A 23470-nucleotide genomic window follows, 5' to 3' on the forward strand; every position below is an offset into this window, starting at 1 on the left:
CCCCTCCCCCTTGAGAAAGTCATATGATCAATTATACGTATAAAGTGAAAAAGTTCTGCTCACTTCACTTTGAATCAGTTCATATAAGTTTTCATAGGTTTTTCCTTCCAAATATTTTTTCATTGATTCCCTTAATATTCTTGACCTTTTGTTCTTCCAGATGAATTTATATTTTTCTAGCTCTAAAAATTATTGCTTGGTAGCTTGATTGGTATGACACTGAATAAAAAATTTAGGTAGAATTGTCATTTTTTTATATTGACTTATCCTGCCTGTGAATAGTTAATAACTCTCCAGTTACTTAGATCTGTCTTTATTTGTAGGAAAAGCGTTTTATAATTTTGTTCACATAATCCCTGGGTTTGACTTGGTAGGTATATTTGCAAGTAGTTTATAATATCTGCAGTTATTTTAAATGGAATTTCTTTTTCTATCTCTTCTTTTGTTGGTAATAGAAATGCTGATGATTTATATGGTTTATTTTGTAACTTTGTAACATATTGGCATAATCTCCTTGCTAATATTTCATGTAAAATTTTTGTATCAGTATTCACTAGTGAACCTGACCTACAGTCTTCTTTCTTTGTTTTTGCTCTCCCTGGTTTAGAATATCAAAGCCATATTTGTTCAATAAGAAGAATTGGGTAGGATTCCTTCACCAATTTTTGAAAATAGTTTATATAGTAATGGGATTAATTGTTGGTTAAATGTTTGGCAGACTTCACTTGTAAATTCATCTGGCCTGGGCATTTTTTCTTAGGGAGCTCATTTATGGTTTCTTTAGTTTCTTTTTCTAAGATAGGATTATTAAAGTATTCACTTTCCTCTTCAGTTAGTCTGGGCAATTTATATTTTTGTAAATATTCATCCTTTTCTTGGATTGTCAGTGTTACTGGCATATAATTAAGCAAAATAACTTAAAATTGCTTTAATTTCTTCTTTATTGGGGGGTAATTCACCTTTTTCATTTTAGATACTCCTAATTTTGTTTCCTTTTTTAAAAATCAAATTAACCAATGATTTATCTTTTTTTTAAGCAGAAACTTCTAGATTTATTTATTAGTTCAGTAGTTTTTTTTTTTTTAACTGTCAACGTTTATTAATCTCACCTTTAATTTCAGGATTTCCATTTTGGTGTTTAGTTGGGAATTTTAAATTTGTCCTTTTTCTAGTTTTTTTTATAAGTCATATATCGAGTTCATTGATTTACTTTTTCTTTCTTTTATTAATGTATGCCTTTAGAGATAGAAATATTCCACTAAGTACTGCTTTGGCTACATTTCACAAATTTTGGCATATTGTCTTATTGCTGTCATTTTCTTTAATGAAATTATGGATTGTTCTATTTGTTCTTTGACCCATTCATTATTTAGGATTAGATTAGTTTCCTATTAAGTTTTTCAAAATTATGTTTTTATTTTTTCCTTAAATGTTTCCCAATTAGATAAAAAATTAATGTTCATTAAAAAATTTTAGTTTTAAATTCTTTTCTCCCTCCTGCCCTGCCCCTACCACTTGAGAAAATAAGCAATATATTGATTAGAAACATAAAGGCATATAAAATGTATCACCATATTTGCCAAGTCCAATTAATTTTTACTCTGTGCTTCCATGGTCCTTTATTGAATGTAATTTTTGTTACATTATGGTTTGAAAGGGGTGCAGTTAATATTTTTGCTTTTCTCCATTTGTTTCTGAGGTTTTTATGCCCTAATACATGGTCAGTTTTTGTGACGATATAATGTACGACTGAGAAAAAGGTATATTTCTTTCTATTCCCATTAATTTTTCCCCAGAAGTCTATCATATCTAACTTTTCTAAAATTCTATTCATCTCCTTAATTTCTTTTTAAAATTTATTTTAAATAATTAAATTTATTTTTATTAAATTAAATTTATCTAGCACTGAGAGGGGGTAAATTGAGGTCCCACACTAGTATAGTTTTACTATTTCCTCCTATAACTCATTTAACTTTTTCCTTAAGAATTTAGATACTATGCCATTTGGTGTATATCTTTAGTATTGATATATGGCGCCTTTTAGCAAGATGTAATTTCCCTGCTTATCTCTTTTAATTAGGTCTATTTTTGCTTTTGCTTTGTCTGAGATCATGGTTGCTACTCCTGCCTTTTTTTTTTTAACTTCTCTGAAGCATAATAGATTCTCCTCTGGCCTTTTATTTTAACTCTTGTGTGTATCTCTGTGTTTCAGGTGTGTTTCTCATAAATAACATTTTCAGATTGTGGTTTCTAATCTATTCTGCTATTTCTTTTTCATGAGTTGATGTAATATTAATTAAAGCAGGACTTTTTTTTACTGCTTTCTCTTTTGGAGCACTTATTTAATCAAGTGCCCTTGATGAGTCTGGCCTTTTGTTTCTTTGATTAAATTAGGAGTCTTTGATGACCTCCTTGCCTCAAGGGAAAGCCTGGTTTGCATGGGTTTGAGTGACTTGTTTGTGATACCCTTTGACCCTGAACAAGATATATAAACCTAGAGGTTAGTGTTCTCCCTTGGGGCTCTCAGTCACTAGAAGAGTGGCTTGGGACTCTGGACAGCTATTTTAAAAGCCCCCTGGCTTGTAAACCCAGATGTTGATGCTTTCCTGGTAACTATGAATTATGATTTGTCTTGTCTATATTCTGTATGTTTGTATTTGCTCCGAAGTTCAGGGTGCTGGCTTTTCCTCCTGAATGAAGTGAATGATATTTGTATGTTGGATTAAAGTAAGATTGTTACCCCCTTAATGTTAATGGCTTTCTGTGTCGCTGGTTGTTGTTGGTTTTATACATAGTAGGTGCTAGCAAAATTGTTACTACAGTTGAATTCATCTCATTCCTGTTCACAGTTTTAATTACTTACTGTGCATTTTTCTCTGCTCTATTTTCTTCTATTTATTCTTTTCTCTTTTTATCCTGTCTCTCCTCTAAAGTCTGTTTTGCCTCTGACCACTGTCTTCCTTCATCTGTCCTCCTCTTTGTTAACACCTCCACCTTTTTGTCTTATTTCCTTTCTCTCCTTCTTCTCTGTTGGGTAGGATAGATTTCTATATCCACTTCTGTATATATATTCTTCCCTCTTTAAAACCATTCAGATGGAGTAGAATAGGTTAGAATTTAGGGTTGGTGTTGCCCCGCCTGCATTTTCCCTTCTCCTGTAAAAGGTCTTTCTCGTGTGCCTCTTTTATGTGAGATAATTTCCCCCATTCTTCCTCTTTCTTGGCCTTCCATTCTTTTTTTTTTTTCCAGGTTATCCTAACATAATCAACTCACTCTTATGCCCTCTGTGTAGATTCCTTTCAACTGCAGTAATAGTGGTAAAGTTTCTAGGCATTACATGTCTAATCTCCCCATATAGAAAAGTAAAACTTTAGCTTTATTGAGTCCCTTATGATTTCTCTTTTATGTTTATCTTTTTAGGCTTCTCTTGAGTCTTGTGTTTGAAGGTCAGATTTTGTATTCATCTCTGGTCTTTTCATCAGGAATGTTTGAAAGTCCTCTGTTTTATTAAATATCCCTTTTTTCCCTTGAAGTATTTGTGTTGGTAAGCAGAATGGGCTCTTAGCACTTAGTTCAACCAAGTGCCCTTGAAGAGTTTGGCTGTTATTTCCTTTGAGTAATTCAGTGTATTTCATTGAGTCTTTCTAGGTGCTAAGCCCCAGGCCCAAACCCCTATTAGATGTAAAACCTGTGTAGGTGTGGATTGGTAACTAAGGTGGGGCCAACTAAGGGGAGGTGCTAACTCAATAGCCAATCACAGCAGCCTAAGTTCTGGTCATTCAGACGACGCTTGATGACGTCTGAAACTCTGTAAGAGAGAACGTAGCTTGGAGATTGAGACTTATTGGAGCCAGCAACAGCGACAGTGAAAGCTGAAGACACCAAAGCAGAAGCCAAAGGAGCTGAAGAAGCAGGAGCTGCTGGTAGCAGGGCTGACCTGCATGTGGACCGGGGAGTGCTGAGCAAGGGCTTGAGGCCAGGCTTTAACTCGTGCTGGTGTGCTGATGCGGAGACTTCAGGCAGCTGTAGCTAAGGGCCCTCTAGCTTGTAACCCGGATGCTGGGACTTTGTTAAACTCTGATAACTATGTATTGGGATTTGAATCAGACAAGGTCTGTCTGTCCATGTTTGTACTTTATTTGTATTTTGCTCTGAAGTTCAGAGTGGTGGTTTTTTCTCCTGAACTAAGTGAATGATATTTGTATGCTGAACTAAAGTAAGCTTGTCAACCCCTTAACGTTGTTTTCCTTACTAAAGCAGATCAAAAGAACCTGTGCTTTTGCAGCGTGTTGGCAGTTTTCTGGGTGCTGGTTGTTGGTGGATCTTACACCCCCACAGAAGCTGCTAGCCGGATTATTAAAACAGTATTACACTCAGTTTTGCTGGGTGGTGATTCTTCATTCTATTCCTAACTCTTTGGCTTTTAAGGATATCATATTACAAGCCCTTCACTCCTTTAATTTGGAAGCTTATTAAATCTTGTATGATTCTAACTGTGGTTCCATAATGCTTGAATTTTTTCTTTTTGGTTGCTCACAATATTTTCTCCTTGACCTGGAAGTGCTGGAATTTGGTTATAATATTCCTGGGAGTTTTCATTTTGGGATCCCTTTAAGGAGGTTATTAGTAGACCTTTCAATTTCTATTTTACTCTCTGGATCTAATATGTCAGGGTAATTTTCATTGATTATTCCTTGAAATATGATATCTAGGCTCTTAATTTTTGTTGGTGGTTTTCAGGTAGTCCAATAATTGTTAAATCATCTCTCCTTTATTTATTTTCCAGGTCAGCTTTTTTTTTTTCTGATGAAGTATTTCACACTTTCTTTTATTCTTTCATTTTTTGACAGTTTTATTGTTTCTTGATGTCTCATGGAGTTACTACCTTCCATTGCCCAATTCTTATTTTTAAGGAATTATTTTCTTTGGTGAGCTTTTCTCTTTTCTCTTTGATCAATTCTGGCTTTTAAGGTGGGTTTTTTTCCCTTCAGTATTTTTTATGCTTTTTTTACCAAGTTGTTAATTCCTTTTTCATAATTTTCTTGCATTGCTCTTAAATTAGAGCAGTTTTCCCCAATTTTTCCTCTACCACTCATCTCTTTCTTCAACTCTTCCATGAATTTTTGTTGGGCTTGTATCCAGTTTGCTTTTCAAAATTTTTCTTTGAGTCTTTGCTTCTGGCTGTTTAAACTTCATTGTCTTCTTCTGATTTTGTGTCTTAATCTTCCCTGTCACCATAGTAACTCTTTATGGTTAGGTTCAGTTGTTGTTGTTGTTTGCTCATTTTTCCAGACTATTTCTTGACTTTGAACTTTATGTTAAAGTTGGGTCCTGTTCCCAGGGTGTTGGTTGTGGGGCCACTAATCTCAAGCTTCAGGGTTTTCTGTACTGCTGTTTTCAGAGCTCATTCTGGGGTTTTGCAAGTTTTTGGTCCTTCCAACGTGGTATGATCCGAGGAGAGGTGTAGTCACGGCTATCTTGGTCTCAGTTCTGATCCTTAGCTAGGAGGGGCCCCTGATCTCTTGTAGCTTCAAGCAGTGTTGCTTCTCGGGGTGCCTGCTCCCTTGGGACTAACTTGGCCAGTGATCCTTACCACCCTTGAACAGTGATCTGGAAATAGTTACAGATGGCGGAGTTTCTAAACAGTACTGGGTCCTGTACCCAGGGTAGCAGAGGGGTCCCATAATCTATTTCTGCTTTTACTGGCTCTGGCTTCAGAGCTCCCAAAATTGCTGCTGCTCTTGCCTTCCCCAGAGCTGGTGTTGCCGCCATGTAGGGTCTGGGCCAGCCCCTACCCCACTGTCACAGGCACTCCCTTTGGTTGGCTCTGTAGCCCCAGAATTCAGTTTGTGGTGTTATTTTAAAGTTGTTTGGAGGGGAGCTCTGCTGCTTTCTCTGCTCCACTATCTTGGTTCTGCCCCTGCAAGTCCTAGACACACTGTCTAAGAAGGACATTGACAAACTAGACAGTGTCCAAAGGAGGGTACTAGAGTGATAAAAGGGCTTTGAGTTCATGTCATGAAGATTAGTTGAAGGAACTGGCCATGTTTAGCTTAGGAAAGAGGCATCTGTGGCAATGGAAGCTTTCTTTTCAAACATCTAATGGGCTATCCCACAGTGGAAGGGCTAGACTTGGTCTTCTAGTTGCACAGAGCAGATCCAAGAGCCATGCAGAGAAGGTGCAATGAGGCCACTTTAGGCTGGAGATGCCTGAAAAGCTTCCTCACCCATACAGTTGTCCAGAATTGGAATGTGTTGTTTCCTCAAGTGGTGGTAAATGTCCGCTCTTCAGAAGTCTTCCTGCAAAGGCTCCATGATTCCTTTTTGGATGTGTTAGATTGGAGAAATTTTTGTTTATGGATTAGACTTGATGGTCCCCAGGCCCTTCTAGGTCCTTGGGAGTTCCCTAAACTTTCACTGGCTGGTGCTCTTCTGCTCCCTGTCTTCCCCCCAAAACAAACAAACAAGTCATTGTAGTTGTTAAACAATAGGCTTTGTTTTGGAAAGTTTGCAGGCCTGGCCAGTGACCTTGTCTTAGTTACTGCACATCTTTAACAGGTTTTTCATCTATAAAATGGGAATGTCCTGTGTACTACGCGTCTCTCCTCAGCCCCCTACTGTCTAACATTTTCATCACAATTCCAAGGACATGACTCTCTCCAGGGTCCTCAGTGGCCTGTGTTATTGCCTTACACAAGGGCCTCTTTCCATTTGTGACTCTCTTTGACCTCTTTAGAGCGTGTCACACTGTTGATCATCTCTTTTTCCTTGATGCGCCTTAATTTTCTGTTGTTTCATGTTTTTTCTAACTTATATAAGTCCTTTGTCCTTATAGCATAGAATCAGTTATCTCATATGGGCTCTATCATTTTCAAAAGATCTTTCATATTCTCACATAAAATTCTCACAAAAATAAAAAGTGAGAATAAATATTCTCACTTTTCAAACAAGAATATGACGAATGCTGTTTGAAAAAGTGAAAAGCTTGCCGAATACCCAGTTGTGTCATGTGTAGTAGCAGTGCTATTAGCCCTATTCTACGGTTGAGAAAATTGGAGTGGTGGGAGGTAATAATGATGATGACTGCTGTGTACAGAGTGCCTGCTGTGTGCCAGGCACTGTGCTGAGAGCTTCGCGTGTGCTGTTTCCTCAGATTCTCACAGCAGCTTTGTGAGGTAAGGGCTCTTATCCCCATTTCACACTTGGGGAGACAGGGTTGTAGCTGGAGTGTCTGATCCTAAGATCTTTGTGACTCCAGGCCCAGCCTGCCTTCGTTTTGCCACCAAGCTAACTCAAGCTTGGGCACTTTGCCACAGTTCTGCAGCTGTTGTGTCTACGGTGGTGTTTGAACCCATGTCTGCTGATTCCGTATAGTAGCGATTTAGATTTGAAGATCTTTTCCACCCATTGATAGGCCCTGTGACCTGCTTGTCGGGAAGCCTAAGTCACATGTGGTGGGAGGAGCTTCCTGATAGGAAAAGGAAGTTATGTCACAGGAAATGCTGAGGGGGGCGGGGAGGGGAGAGAGAGAGAGAGAGAGAGAGAGAGAGAGAGAGAGTAGAAGAACACGTGGCTATGGCTGCTAATGGCTGCCGTAGTGATAGTTAGAGGTGAACAGACTGACTTGGCTGTACTGTGAGTTTGTGTTTGGGGGGTCAGAGAGGTTTTGGGATGGCGAGCCTGCAGGCTATTCTGGTATTTTAAGTTCCTTGCTGTTGTGATAAAGTGGGCTGGCTGGCTGTGGGAGCTGAACATTTGGTTATGGGATATGATTTTCTGGTGTCTGAATAAATGGTTTACTTCTGTCTTCTATGCGGAGAGTCTCTCCTACTTTGCAGTACAGAACTGCACAGGCATATTCATGAGTATCATTGATGCTGTGTTTATTGCCTTACTGAGACACTCATTTCCCTAGCCATTAGGCTGTACTACCTCTCTGAACTCTCATTCTTGTGAGGAGAATGGGAATGTTATTTGGGAACATTTGACGTGCTGACAGAGTCCTTTACATGGTACATAGGAGCATTCTATTCATTCAACAGCATTTAATTTTTAAAAAAATCTAAAGTTAGTAATTTTCAGGTACACAAACAAGAATAAAAATTGATCCTGCAAGATTGTTTATACGTTATTTAGCTAGTTGGCACCGTGGATAGAACATGGCCCGGAGTCAGGAAGGTCGGAGTTCAGATTTGGCCTCAAGCTATGTGACCTTGGGCAAGTCAATTAACTCAGTTTGCCTCAATTCCTCATCTGTAAAATGAGCTGGAGGAAGAAATGACAAGCCACTGTGGTATTTTTGCAAAGAAAGCCCCAAATGGGGTCATGAGAGTTGGACATGAGTGAAATGACTAAACAACAAAAATTAAACACATAAACAAAACAGTTACCAGCATTCTTTTTTGTTTCTCATTGTCCTGGTGAATTTCCAATTCTGGGCATTTTTCTGGACTTGGAAGTGCTCTTCATTACTTAGATAGTTGTAATCATGTGTATGCCTATTCTGCTTTTTCTGATCGTACAGAGCACATCTGTGTCTTCCCCTCTTTGTAACTCCTCATATTTGTCCTTTCTTAGGCCATTACATTTATATAACTGTATTTATTGGGCCAATTTCTAAGTGTTATACACAATAATAGAGATATTTCCTATTAAGAATAATGCTGTTCAGGACCATCTTTGTAGAAGTGAGTCTTCTCTCCCTGCTTCTTCCCCAGCTTCTGGTAATACACATGGGCTTTGGTTCTGGCTTTGCTGTCATTGGGACAAACGGTTTGATCGCCTTTGTGCTGCCATATTGCTTTCTCTACCAGCAGTGTAAATGCAGTACCTGTTTTTTCCACAGACCAGTAGGACTGAATCTTCTTGTAATTAATTTTGTCACCATTATTGTAACTAACATTTCCTGCGCCCGCTCTGTGCCAGGCACTGCGCTAAGTGCTGTACAATGATCTCATTTGATCCTCACAACGACCGTGGGAGGGAGGTGCTCTTAGGATTCCCATTTTACAGATGAGGAAACTCAAGCAGAGGTTAAATGACTTGCCCAGAGTTACACTGCTTGTAAGTGTCTGAGGTCAAATTGGAATTCAGGCCTTCCTGGCTCCAGGTCCAGCGCTCCATTCCCTGAGCCACCTTGCTGGCTAATACATCTTACTCATTTAAAAATTATTTTGTTAAATATCTCTCGATACACATGTGACATTTTTTAAACGTTCATTTTTAAAAAAATTTTGACTTTTCAAATTCTCTCCCCCCCTTCCCCCCACACCTCAAGAAGACAAGCAATATAGCGATTATATATGTGAAGTCATGCAAGACATATTTCTCCATTACCCATATTGCAAAAGAAAGCACACACATGCAAACCAAGAAAAATAAAGTTAAAAAAAAAAGTATACTTCAATCTGCACTCAGAGCTTATCACTTCTCTCCCTGGAGGTGGATAGAATTTTTTTTTCTTTTTATGGCAAATCCATTTTAAAAGTAGCCGCTGTCTGCATGATATTGGGCAAGGAACTGGGAGAGATGGAACACTTAGCCAAGATGCATCTCTACCCTCAAGGAGCTTGGTGTTCGGCAAGGATCCAGATACAGATAATTGTAGTGTACAGCATTCTGTGTAGGAACTGCAGTAGAGAGCTGATATCAAAGTGCTGTGTAAAGTTTGTTACCATTCAAGCTGTATGTAGAGTGAAAGACAAGGGTCAGATAAACGGCCCACATGTCCATGTCCACATCCACACACATTCACGCTGAACATTTTTTTCTCACATTTAGGAGATATTCATTTCTAACTTAGGATCTATTTCCAGATATCCTTAACCCCCTTATCCCGGAGTTACTAACAGCCTTCCCCTTCTGACCTCATTGAATTTGCATGTTAATTTAGTAATGCAGTTTCTTTGCAAGACTTGGGGTAGTGACTTATTTTATACTTGTCCCTTAGCCAGACTAAATTCAGCTCTTTGGGTACAGGGTCTGTAGTTTGACATCGTTTTTCTTAGTGCTCAGAACCCCTGGAGCTTTCACCTGTTTATTTGAGTGAATAGATAAATCAGTGATGGGAGGAGTTGGAAGGAGTCCAGCAGGTGCCAAGTAGTAAAAGTGGGTAGCTCTGGAGGCATTCAGCTTCTGTGTTGGAAGTTAATGTGCAGTAGGGTGCCCCCCTCATTTGAAAGTAAGCATGAAATTTGTCCTACAGTAAAATTAAAATGACTTTACTTGTCTCTCTTTTGGAGTGGCTATCATGATTTATCTTCCATAGGGTGGACATTGAGTAGCGGCTGGCTATTTGTTTGGCTTTAGGCCTATTCTTCTCGTTTCTTTAGGAATTTGTTTCTGAAATAGCTTGTTTAGCATCAGAAAAATAGTTAATAAAAAGTAAGTGTGGTATTAATTTTTTTGAGATAAAGGAAAGCTACCTTGAATTCATCTTTTTTCTATGTGTGGTAAAAATAGATGGATTGGCATGGAGCTTTAGCTGCCTCTTACCAAGGTAGTGAAGAAGAGGTTTCCATGCAAAGTTGATCAACTTGTCTATAACATATCTAGGTGTGAGACTGCTCTTGCATCAGGTCACAATCACCATGTTCTAATTTTGCAGGATCACGTCGATTTGTCTTGGTGGTAGGATGTTATCTATCCCTAATTTCATGTCAGACTTACCAGAATAAGGATCCCCATTTGAATGAATTGTCTTATGTTCTTTTATTACATCTAATTTTTTTTTAATTTTGTTTTAGGAAACACTCCTTTACATCTTGCTGTGATGTTAGGAAATAAAGGTTAGTAAATATATTTTTTTTTCCTTTTAAAACATCATGTTGGTGGAGAATCTTAAAATTTTAACATAAATTCGGTCTTTTAAAACATGTAGGATGAAGCTAAAGTCTTTTGCGCTGTCACTAGCTTTTATTATTTATTAAACCTGGAGGATTTTCCCCTCTTTCATTTGGCAAATTCTGTCAAGTTTAGAATATACGTAAAGTATTGCTCTTTGAGATGGCAATGTCTTAAATGTAGAAAGATAAATTTTCTTTTCCCACCATATTCTTGCCACAGAATAGAATAAGTCATATTGAAGTTCTTAATAACTTTTGAAAGTGTTTTTATTAATAATCTTTTTATTAAAAGATTCATAATATAGGAAAATTAATTTTTTTCTGCATTTAAGGATTAAGAATTATGTCACTTTGAATACCAATATAATTGTATTGTGGTTTACCCTTGGCATAAGACTTTAATATTTCCTTTTTGGAAATTTGAATGCACAGTAGATATGGTATGTGTTTATCTAAGATAGATCAGCACAACTCACTGCGATGACTAAGCTAAGTCTTGGTTATACTTTCTACCTCTGAGGAGGTTGGAATTGCTTCCATATTTCAGTGACCTGTGATTTCATTGGTGTGGCTCCCCCTCACTAGCACAGTTAGTGCCTCCTCACACAATTAGGAAGTTGATATTCGAGAATTGTTGTAGTTTAAAGAGAAATCCCCATGCAGAGAAGTGGAGGATCAGCCTTTCACAGTGTCTGTCTCCAAGCCTGTATTCTGATGAGTCTTTGTAGCTGGTAAAATTTTCCAGAGCTTACAGGTTTCTGGAGAAGCCTTCAGTAACTCAATATCATCTCCAAGTCAGGCAGGTACTTAGGAAGCACCTCTTGTGTGCCTGGCATTGTGCTAAATGCTGGGGATACAGAGAAAGGCAGAAGACAATCCTTCCTCTCAAGGAGCTCATGATCTAACTGGGGAGACAACAGGCAAACAGCTATGTGCATATAAGGTAAAGACAGCATAGATTTGAGAAAATCTACTGAGGGGAAGCCCTAGAATTAAAGGGGTTGTTGAAAGACTTCCTGTAGGAGGTGGGATTTGAGCTGAGGCTTGAAGCAGAGTAGATGAGAGGAGGAGATGAGGAGGGAGAGCCTTGCAGGCAGGATGGATGGCTGGTGAAAATGCCTGGTCAGGAGCTGGAGTCACTTGTGCGGGGAATAGCAAAGAGGCCCATGTCACCGGATTGAAGAGGATGGTGGGGGAGGAGAGCATAAGCAGACTAGAAGGGCAGGAAGGGGCAGGCAATGAGGGCTTTGAGTGTCAAACAGAGGGTTTTGTATTTGGTCTTGGAGGCAGTGGGAGCCACTGGAATTTATTAAGCAGAGGGTGACCAGTCACAGCTCTGCTTTAGGAAGATTAGTTCAGCCACGGAGTGGCAGATGGACTATAGCAGGGAAAGACTTTGGGGTGGGCGGATTAACCAGTAGACTCTTGTCACAGTCCACTTGTGAGGTGCTGAAGGTCTGTACTAGGTGGTGACAGTGATAGAGAAGGAGTGAATAGGAAAGAGATGGTGAAGGTGAACTTGACAAGACTTGGCAACAGACTGGATCTGGTGAGGCTTTTAATAATACGACTCGATTAATTACTAATTAATTATTAATAGCAGTAGAACAAGCGATCCTAAGCTTGAACATATAGGAAATAGTACTCAATAGAATTTATCTCTTGGTTGCCTTTTATCACAGGTAATTATAAAAGCCTAAATTCCTAGTCTTTATTTTAAAAAATTCACTAAAGCAAAGTTCTTTAATTACTTTTTATATTCCTAGCTACTGTAGAATTTCACCTATCCACGAGTCTTAGGAATGAGTTGTTCTGTAGAGCACGATCTTCCAGGTAGCTTAGAATTATCTAGATAAATGTTTGGGTTTCTAAACTTGAACTTTTTTAATGGAAGTTCTTGTAAGATGTACTCTATACTTTCCTGCCTTAAAAAGTGATGTTTTTTTTTTCTATTAGTCATGTCCCCATTTATACTCTATTGCCTTTCCAGTGATCCCTGTAGGAGCAAAGCCAGCCAGCACAGTGCCAGTGTCTGATGGTGTGTGCAACATTCCCTCCCAAATGTCCCCTGGATCTTAGGAGTGGAAGACTTGTTTCCTTATCCCCCGGCCTGGGCCGCAAATCCTCTTTTGAACTACTCAGGGAGGCTCCAGCTTCATTTTAGTGGGTTTTTCCTTTACATTATTGTAATAGTTGCATATATTATTCTGGATCTGCTTATTTCATTAGGTGTTAGTAATTTATCCTTCATTGTTTCTTAGAGTGCAAGCAAGCCAGTTTAAGACACTCCAAAGAAAGGCAACGCTTTCCTTTTCCTGTTAAAGTGATTATAATAGAAATGATTTCCCATTTTCTTGAGGTATCAGAGTTGCCATTGAAGCTCAAACCTTTGAGGATCCATCCATGTACCCTTCTCCCCTCATCCAGCATTTGAGCCTCTCCCTCCACCCTTCTCTCTCTGCTCTTCAGCCCTCCCCATTTCATTTGCCTCACATCAGACTTCAGTATCTCCATCCTCAAAAGAAAAAACATTTTCTCTCAACTCTGCTACCTCCTTAAACTGTCGTTCTGTGTCACTCTTTCCTTTCTGAGCCAAACTTACAAACTTATTGCCTGTCCTCCTTCTCTTTTCCTCTTCCTTTTCTTCTCCCCTCCCTTTCATCCCATTTTCCTGTCTACAGCTTTGGAGGTCTTCCCTTTTGTTTGTACCAGCAACAGAGACAGTGGGATCCTATCAGTGAGGGGTTGTGGCAGTCTGACATCATTTCTTCCATGAAGTCTTCCCTAAACTCGCCCCTCACTAGATGGGATCTTTTTTGCCTCTGAACCCTTCTAAAAAGTTACTTTTCTTATGGCTCTCATTCACTTTTCAACCCTTTGCAGTGTGGCTTCTAACCTCTTCACTCAACTGAACTGACTCTTACTAGCTGTGTGGCCCTAGGTAAGTCACTTCACCTCTCTGTGCCTCAGTTTCCTCATCTGTAAAGTGGGGATAATAATAACGCCTTCCTTAAAGGGCGGTGATTAGAATAAGGTATTTTTAAAATGCTTTGCAGTTTTTAAGGTTCTATGTAAATGCCAGCTATCATTGTTATGATCATTATCTATCACTTTACTTCCCACACTCTATGGGCTGGGCCCCCTTGTTTATCACACAAGGCACTACGTTCCTGTCTCCATACTTTTCATACTTGGAATGTATTACACCGTCCCTTCCCTCCCACCAAATCCCTCACTTCCCTCATTTCCTTCCAGACCAACTTAAAGAATCCCCTTCTGCATGAAGTCCTTCCTGACGACCTTTCCCGGCCTGCTAGCGCCCTCCCTCCTTTGTGTCTGTTTTGTATTCTGAGTATCCTTGGATAGTTATGTGTTGGCTCCCCCAATAGAATGTAAGTTCCTTCTGGGCACGGACTGTTTCCTCTTTGTCTTTGTCTCCCTGGTAGCACGCCAATGAATGGCTGGCTGGATGTGGCTCGGAGTTTAATTACTGTCTGTCTAAAGCTTCAGAATCAGTTATCTTGATAATATTCCTATTCCTGCTCTTTGTCATTCCCTAGAACAAGTTTGGAATCTCTATTGGACACACTCTTTTGTCCTATTATGGCTTAGGTTGGGCTAGTCTTTAACCTCCATGGCTGTATTATTGGAGGACAAGTGGCGGCCCAGCAGACGCCCCCTGACCTTACGGGGCTGGGGAGATGGAGATGGCCTCCCTTTTCCATCCTGCAGGCCCACACTTTGCTCAGTCTTGTCTTCTTTGATTCTTGTCTGGATGCTTCTCTGCTGATTTCATCTCTGCCTCTGATCTTTCTCTTTTCCTTTTCTTTGTTTTTTTTAGTCTTGTCTTGAGCTTCTCAAAACCTCAGTTTCTTAATGGGTAAAATGAAGATAATGGGCTAAAAATGAAGAAATGGCTGCCTTCTTGGGTTGTTGGGAAGAATTAACTTTGTACCCCTTAAAAAAACCATAGCAGTGTGATTCATTATACTGGGCATCACTGACTAACTAGGATCCCCTTCTTGTGGTAAACGATGACAAGCAGCTTGTCGGTCTGTTGGCCTTTGCTCTTCTCTGATTCATCTGTAGGCAACTATATTTAAAAGACATCTGTGGAGAGAATGGATCTGTCGTAGTCGATTTCTCTCTGGAAGGGGCCTTCTCAGGAAACGGAGGGTGTGACATTCCCAGGGCCACACTGTTAGTGTCTGAAGTGGAATTGGAGCCTAGGTCTTCCTGACCTCAGGTCCGGTGCTTGATTTCTCATGCCACGAAGCCTCTCACTTTATTGTAACTAGATTTCTGTTTGCTGCTCCCCTCCCCCTTTGGGGTGTATGCATCTTTCAGTATTTATCCTCCTTTGAGTTAAAGGGATTAGCCATATCCTAATGATTTTGGCAAACCCGAACATTTAAATGATGTACTTCTATGATCTTTTCATGTTAAATAAACGCTAGAATGACATTTATTTCGATGAACAACCCCCCCGGCCCCCAGCCCTCAGTCATTGTTTCCTTTTAAACATGTTTCTAGAGTGACAGGCCATTGAGGAGGCCCAGTTGACTGTTTCAGTAGTAGATCAGAGAGAGATATTTTGGTGTATCATTTACTTATTTAAGATTGCTAAGGTTAACATTTCATTAACTGAAAACACAATTATATATTAACATTCATTAGCTTTAAAGAGCTAATATTGTGAAGTGGCCATCTTTGGGGAAGAATGGTAAGGGAATATTTTATTTCCCTGATAGGATACGGTCAATAGTTTTGAAAAAAATTCCAAATCTGAGTTTTCTTTAAGTAATAGATGCACGTAAGTCCATTAAAAAGAAAACCATTATAATATTTGGATGTTTTCCTCATGCCTGTAAATCATGGAGCATCATAGGTTTAGAATAATCATGATTATGGAAAGCAGCAAAGGCAACAGAAATTAGTATGGCTGGTGGAAGCAGTTGATGTTCTGTTACCAATGACAACTTAGAGGCTAGGAATCAGATAAAATATACCACTAGCCTCTGTGGCAGTAAATAAATAAAGCCGCTATTAAGTATTTTCTGTGTGCAGCTGTGTACTGTGTCCAATGCTCGGGATGCAAAGAGAAAATCAGGAAGGCTCCAGCTACCCGGGAGTTCCCATCTGATGGGGGAAATAAGCCGGAAAGGAGATTTCAGCTGCAAGTCAGAAGGGAAGGCCCTGTGGTCCTTGGGGGCAGCGGTGGACTAGGTGGGGCATGCTTCTTCTCCAGTGTCATCTCGCTTAATGAATCATATCGATGTTGAACCATTTGACAGTGCTAGGGTCTTCAGTGGCCATAAATTTTCTTTTCTGGATCTTTAGTCGCTGTGGTTCCTGAAGAGGTGGTGTTGGCTGTAGCACCTTTAGAAGAAGTTGCTAGGTCACATTTCTACAAGAGGTTTTCCCTTGGGCTGTGGCTGCATGGGCTAGGCTGGAAGCAGAGTAGGTGGTTTTGGTGGGGTCCTGCTATTCTTGGGGTTCTTTGGCTTACCTGCTTATTTAGAAGTATTTGGTTGGTGCTTGGGTTTGGGATTGGCAGGGCTGAAAGGAAGGCTCCTTCTCTTCTGGGGTTCCTCTCCTGTATGATGGCCGAAAGAGCTGGGGAATGAGTGCTCCTGTGCCCAGGGCTCTTGGAATGATCTACTTTTTAGTGGCAGCTAGTCAATGATTAGTTTTGATGGTAGCAGGGATGGAAAGGCGGGGTTCAGTCAGGTTACAGTGATATATTAGAGTAAACATGGGGAGATTTTGTGTTGCATGCAGAGAAAGGCCTTAGCTGCATGGGCAGATCCTCTCTGGAAGAGTCATGGTGTAATTCATGGAGAAACGTTATAAGGGATGAGAAATTCTAGATGAGTTGGGATCAGGTGAGGGAGACTGAACGTCCCCATTGATGAAGCCTGGGCCTCTGGAGGAGCAAAGTAAGACAACAATTGATTGAATCCCTACAGTGTGGCTTCGTGGGACTCTTAAGTGATAAGATTCTGAGGGCTGGGATTCACTCTTTTTCATAATGGACCCTAAACAACATGCCATTTATTAGCTATTTTCAACAGTTATTTGATTCTCTATAGTTATTTATTTTCTTGGATGATTCTCCTTTTTAGTGATGTAAAAATAATTGGGAATGGTGTGCTTAAAATGCCTTCTCTTTTGCAGAATGTGCCCATTTGCTTTTGGCCCACAATGCTCCAGTAAAGGTGAAAAATGCTCAGGGATGGAGCCCTCTGGCAGAAGCCATCAGCTATGGAGACAGACAGATGAGTAAGAGCTCTGAGTGTTTCTTGTCTGGCTGCTATTTCTGGGTGGGATTTTGTTTAGAATTGAGTCTACATGCATGCCGATGCATATTAAGAAATCCTCCATTGTTAACAGACTTCCCTCCATCCTAGAATTCTTTACTTGCTGCTCTTCCAATTTGCTCCAGTGGAAACCTGGCTTTCTTCAGGAGGTGCAGCATTCCTGATGAGCGGCCCCGGTCCTGGGTCCTGTTTCCCTTCTCTCCTACTCTTCATACTTGCCTCCTGCTTGGACTGTCCCTTTGCCGCCAGCCCCCTCCATCTTTGTCACCTGGTCTGACTTTCTTCCAGGTACCTGCTCATCCTCTTTACTTTTCCAAAGAGCTCAGGTTCAGGGTCCTGAGCTTTCCACTTTGACCCCTGTGCTCATCTTTGGGGACTCAACTATACATGTGACTGCGGCCTCCTTGGCTGTGTCTCCAGCATGTGCAGGCCCCAGCTTGCCAGATGCTTTCTGGCTTATCGCCCTGCCCTTGCCCCTCCTCAAAGGACATAGAAAGTGTTGTATGACAAACTGAACTTCTCTCACATCAATTTTTTAAACAAGGAATAAAACTTAACCAGTAGTAACAAAATCACTCTATTTGTATTCTCTTTGGCACTTCTTTTTTCTTCTGTGCATTTTAAAAATTGTTTTGTTGCTGATCTTTTTTTCCTGTCTGCCCTTGCTTGCTCACGTACTTCTCTCTCAGTAGAAGCTTCCCCTCTTGGTGAAAGGCCTGCTTCCTTCTCAGAGGCCTCTGAGCTGCAGGCCTGACCTTAGACACTTGGGAGCTCAGTGAGTCATTTCACTGCTGTTGGCCTCAGTTTTCTCATCTTTAAAGTAAAGATAAAAATAACACGTGAGGATCATAAAAAGTCATAGTTTGCCAAGTGCTTAGCACGGTACTTGGCACATCATAGGCATTTTATAAGTGCTTGTTTCTTTCCTTCCTTCCTGCCTACCTCTTGCCTTCCTTTTGCCTTCCCTCCTTTTCCCCTCCGTCTCCCTTCTTCCTTTCCTCTCTCTGTCCTCCCTCTTCCCCCTTCAGTCTGTCTTCTCCTGTCTCTCCCTCTGTCTCTCTTGTGAATTCATCTCTTCTCTGCCAAGAGGGGGGGTAGCTCTGTGTCATCATGAAGCTTTTGAAGTCGTGATTGGTCACTCCTTTGATCTGAGCTGTGAGGTCTTTTGGGGTTGCTTCCCTTCACATTATTGTTGTGGTCATCATGTGACTCTTCTCCGGATCCTACTCATTACACTCTGCATCGTTTCCTACTAGTATTTCTCTGTTTCTCTGAATCCATCATTATCTTTTTTTGTAGAGTAACATTCCATGTTTCCAGCTTGTTCAGCCATTCTCCAGTTATTGTTCCAGACCTCTTCTTCATCTTTGCCGTCATATTCTGTCCCTGTCTTCTATTCATTTCTGTTCTGAGGCCACTGCCTCTGCCCTCTTCTCGGGGCCCTGACCCTGTGGTTAACCCATGGAACCAGATGCTTCCCCTGGCCTTGAATCTCCCTTGGTCTTTTGTCCTCTTGGCTGGTTGTGCCTTGCGAAGTCCTTGCTTTAGAAAGTCCACTCATCCTTGAGCCGTGTGGGGTGTTTGACACCATCATTAGCCCTTCCTTGGGGTTTTCTGTGAGCCTGCCAGGTTTCCTCTCTGCCTGTCTGTGGATCCTTTTCCATCTCCTTGGTAGCATCAGTATACGTGTTGTGTCCCCTGACCACACTGCTCTTTACACCCTGTTGGACATCTTGTCACTTCTACGGATTCATCATTCATTCTATGCTCTTGACCCCCAGTCCAGCTCTTCTCTTGATCTCCTGCCTCCTGATGGACTTCTCAATTGGGACGTCCCACAGGCTCTCAAGCTCAGTCTGTTAAAACAGAACTGGTTATCTTTTCCCCTAAGCCTATCTCATTTTATTTAGCTCCTTTAGACTTTTCACTTTTGTCCCCTCACTGCCAGGCTCTTCGCTAACTCGGGGAGCCTCGGGGCCATGACTAAAGCATGACTTTGTGGAAATGAGTGGTGGTTGTGGTGGCAGAGGAGGACAAATGAAGTTAATGTGAGCCCTGGACAGTCTGGATATTCTCTAGGTCTCTGCTGTAGCATGTGCCTCTTGTGGAAGGTTTTCAGTGTGCGGAAGTTAGTGACATTTGGAGAAAAGGACACGTTGCTGCAGGTGGCCCCCAGAGCTCTGGAATTTAGAAGATTCCTTAGAGAGATTCAGAAGGTCCTTTTTTTGTTTTCTTTATAGCTTTAGTTACGTTGCTAGTTTGGGGTTGGGTCATCAATTTTTTTCCTCTTTATATATTATTTTACACTGACATTCTGTAATACAGTGAAGAACTAGAGCTTTCCTTTAGCTCAGGTTTCATGAAGTGAATAGATCCCAGGTTGCCCATCTTCTCCACCAGGACTTTGATGCTTTCCAGCTGGCAGCAGATTAACCAGGAGAACACTGGGCTAGGTGGAGGCCTGGAAGGAGGTGCTTAGCGACTTGAGGGGTGGCAATCGTGAGTTCTGGCAGTCTTTCTTGGTGTTTCTGAGTTAGTGAAATCACATCCATGCTTACACTGGTGATGTCATGTGGGCAGCATTTCCTTTTGGAAGCAGTTTTTTTTTAAGCCAAGTGAAAATACATGAAAACTTTTTAATTAACTTTTTTTTCCCCTCATTTAGTTACAGCACTTTTAAGGAAGCTTAAGCAGCAGTCCAGGGAAAGTGTTGAAGAAAAGCGACCTCGATTATTAAAAGCCCTGAAAGAGGTGAGCTGTTGTTTGGTTCTGTTTTCCTTCCCAAATATTGACTGCCTCAGTATTGGATTAAAGTGAAGTACATATCACTGATTGATTATTGAGTGGTTTAAGGTCCTCCTCTGTCAGTTAATGAAGAGTCCAAATTATAAACTCAGAGATATTCTTGTTAGTAGTCTTAATTCTCTCTGTCTCCTGAGACAGGGGAGGGAGAAGATGAGAGATGATAAAGGGCCACCTTGGAAGAGCTGGAAAGAAATCTGCCTTGGCCAGTGCCACTGTCTGAGGCCAGTTAGTGGGGGGAGTCTACCACACCGCTGCTGGTGCTGCTGTCATTCCCCCCACTTTCTTCTTTTAAAGCTGCCTCAGAAGCTCTTAAGTCCAGCTCCGGTGACAGCCAAGAACCTGGGTGGGTCACCGTGGAAGGGAAGTGGCAAGTCCCCCCCGGCTCCCTTTCCGCTTGGGTGACTTTTCTGTCTCTGAGAGGAGGCAGGGCAGAGAGACCAGCTGGACGCAGCAGAGAGGTGGATCTCAGGTCCTTTCTCATCTTGGAGGCCCAGGGGACAGGATAACAGGGAAGCCATTCTGCTAAGGAAAAATATTCCGTAGTCTACTTTAAGGACCTACCATTTTGTCAATGAAAATACAGCTTTGCCCTTCCAAATTCTCGGATTTGATATATGTTGTTGGAGAGTTTCTGCTGTTCATCTAATTGTGGGCCTCTCCACAGTTAGCTAGGTTGATCCGCAGACAGTGGGCATATTGTCAACCATAAGACTTATGCTTAATGCTTTTTCAGCTTGACAAGACCTTCTAGAATTCACATTCCCCTAGAACCCAAGGTTGTCTTCATGCCACAATGATATTGGTTTATGACTTCAGCGGGTGATGTGTTTGTAGTATTTATTAAATGTTTATGGACTTATTCAAATAATGAGGATAGCATTACTGCTATTTTATTGTATTTACTATAGTTTATTGTTTAGACTTTTAGATTAGATCAGAATGGTTCCTTGATTAGTTATATGGTTAAAAATTTAATTTTTTAGGTCACTTTTTCTTAGGTCTGATATGATGACGTACTTCAAATGTAGTCCACTTACGATCTTGTAGAGATGTTTTTGGTTTTGGTTTTGTTTTCTGAAATGTGGGGATAGAGAAACAGTTTTAAAAATCAATGTTGAATTATAAAGATGAATTTGCAAGCAATGCCCTGCTATCTAAGATTTTTCTATCTCAAATTTTAGGAATTTTTAAAACTTTTTTTTACTTAAGTTAGTAAGATTGATAAGATACAGTGGTGATGATTCATCTAAGGTTTGCTTTGGCTGTTCTTATGATATAACATCATTATGTTATTCTTTATATGGGATATTTTCCTTTTAATATAATTATGATATAAATTTCATCAACAGTTTTTCCAAATAATGCCATTGGGCATTCCAAAAATTAAAAATAGATTTTGCGCGCTCAATTCCTGATCTGTGTTAACTTTTCATATCGCTTTCTCTACTTTTTTTGTTGTTGTGGATTGTATTGTGTGAAACCCTAGGACAAAATGAAAGTTTTCTATTTGGGGAGTCCCAAATACCATGAGCCACTCCGGGCTGCAAGAGGCATATAAGGCTGCTCTGGGCCGGAGATCCTGGAGCTTAAGAGAGCCGGGGAGCCGCTGAGTTGTGTGGGGTCATTGACTGACTTAGAAAACCACGTGAACGTTATTGTCTCTGCACTGTTGTATTTTTATTTATTTTAATAACTATTTCCCAGTTACATTTTCACTGCTGGGCAGTGCGTGTCTGACAGCTGTGCGGTAGAGCATTGGCCTTTGCTGTGATTGGAGCAGTAGATTAAAATGAGTTCTTCTGATTTATGGAGCTGTTAACTATATGAATTGGAAAGGGGCATTTAAAAAACCAACAAACAACCCTTCAGCTGTTTGCATTGTCAAAGGTAATTACTTGTACAGAGGGGCTGCAAGGCATCGTGGACAGCATGTTGGGCTTGGAGTCAGGAAGGCATAGGTGTGACCCTGGGCAAGTGGGCTCTTCTGGGCCAATCTCACGGCATGCATGGGTGGACACTTGCGTTGGTGGAGCCGGTTCCAGACCTTGGTTCCCACCAATGGCCCAGCTATATACTCATATCCTTTACATACTCCTGCACACGTGTATTTTACCTAGATTTTACCTAGAAATTTTTCATATGCATTTATAATTTTTATTAATGTGTGAAATTTTAATTTCTTGAATCTTGTCTTCTTGCTGTCTACTTTCATTGCTTTATATGGAAAGGATCTATGGTTTTTTTTTTTTGGAGGGGAGAAGGCAGGGCAGTTGGGGTTAAGTGACTTGCCCAAGGTCACAGAGCTGTTAAGTATGTGTCAAGTGTCTGAGGTCCCATTTGAACTCAGGTCCTCCTAACTGCAGGGCTGGTGCTTAACTCACTGCGCCACCTAGCTGCCCTAAGGATCTACTTCTGTACTTTCTGAAAGGGAAAGCTGATCTTGTTAAAGAAAGGATCTTCAGGGAATCACAGACTTGAGAGTTAGCTGGGCCTTGGCACCTGCCTTGACCAGCTGTCCAGGAGCAGGGTGCCTTGCTTGGATATACCTGAGCAGGGTGCTCCAGCCTCACTTTATTTTTATTTTTTTAATTAGTTAATTTACTCATCTTTAGTTTTCAGCATTTACTTTCATAAGTTTTAAATTTTCTGCCCCTCCCTCCCCAAGATGGCCTGCAATCTGATATAGGCTCTACATATACATTTCTATTAAATATATTTTCACTTTAATCATGTTGTATAGAAGAATTGTAATGAATGGGAGAAACCATGAGAAAGAAATAAAACAAAACAAAAAAAAGAAAATAGTCTGCTTTGCTCTGCATCCTGATTCCACAGTTCCTTCTTTGGTTGTGGATGGCATTTTCCACCATGAGTCCTTTGGGATTATTTTAGGTCCTTGCATTGCTGAGAAGGGCTGAGTCTATCAAAGTCAGTCCTTGCACATTGTGTCCAGCCTCCTTGGAGGCTGGCCCATTCCCCTTTTGAAGAGGTCATTTCTGAAGGTCTGAATTCTCTTCTTTGTAACTTCTGGCCATTACTCCTCATGTCATCTGGGACTAAACCAGTGTGGTCCTTGTTCTGTACAGTAGTCCTTCAGATAGTTGATGACAGATCTTCTCTTCTCTTGGCTAAACGTCTGTCCTCTAATACTGTGGACTCCAAGGCCCTTCTCCATTTTGGCGAATCCCTGAACATTCCAGCTTATCAGTGTTTTTCTTAAATCTTGAAGCTGAATTCAGGACTCCCTGATGCCCAGCATCTAGTGCAGAACTCAGTGAAACAGTCGATTACGTTCCTTTCATAGGCCTCATAGGCCATTCGTTTTGTGGCTGCACTATCACACTGCTGACTCCCAGCAGGGAACTCATTTACAGGCCACTGAACCACTCAGATCTTTTTTCAGAATAACTCCTGTCTAACCACAACTCCCTGAATTGTACAGCGTTGATTTTTTTGTAACCAAATATAGACTTTATATTTATCTCTTTTTATCCCATATTG

General features: G+C 40.7%; 1 protein-coding gene across 1 annotated transcript in view; it reads left to right on the forward strand.

The window, feature by feature from the left end:
• Positions 1–23470, forward strand: part of ANKRD13C (ankyrin repeat domain 13C) — an 80336-nt gene that overhangs the window by 22103 nt on the left and 34763 nt on the right. Inside the window, exons 2-4 of the mRNA XM_036754528.1 lie at positions 10746–10787; positions 17022–17126; positions 19830–19915. Coding sequence (XP_036610423.1) covers positions 10746–10787; positions 17022–17126; positions 19830–19915 — 233 coding nt within the window. The remainder of the gene's footprint in view (positions 1–10745; positions 10788–17021; positions 17127–19829; positions 19916–23470) is intronic.

The sequence above is a fragment of the Trichosurus vulpecula genome, chromosome 4 (genome assembly GCF_011100635.1).
Source record: "Trichosurus vulpecula isolate mTriVul1 chromosome 4, mTriVul1.pri, whole genome shotgun sequence".
Lineage (NCBI taxonomy): Eukaryota > Metazoa > Chordata > Mammalia > Diprotodontia > Phalangeridae > Trichosurus > Trichosurus vulpecula.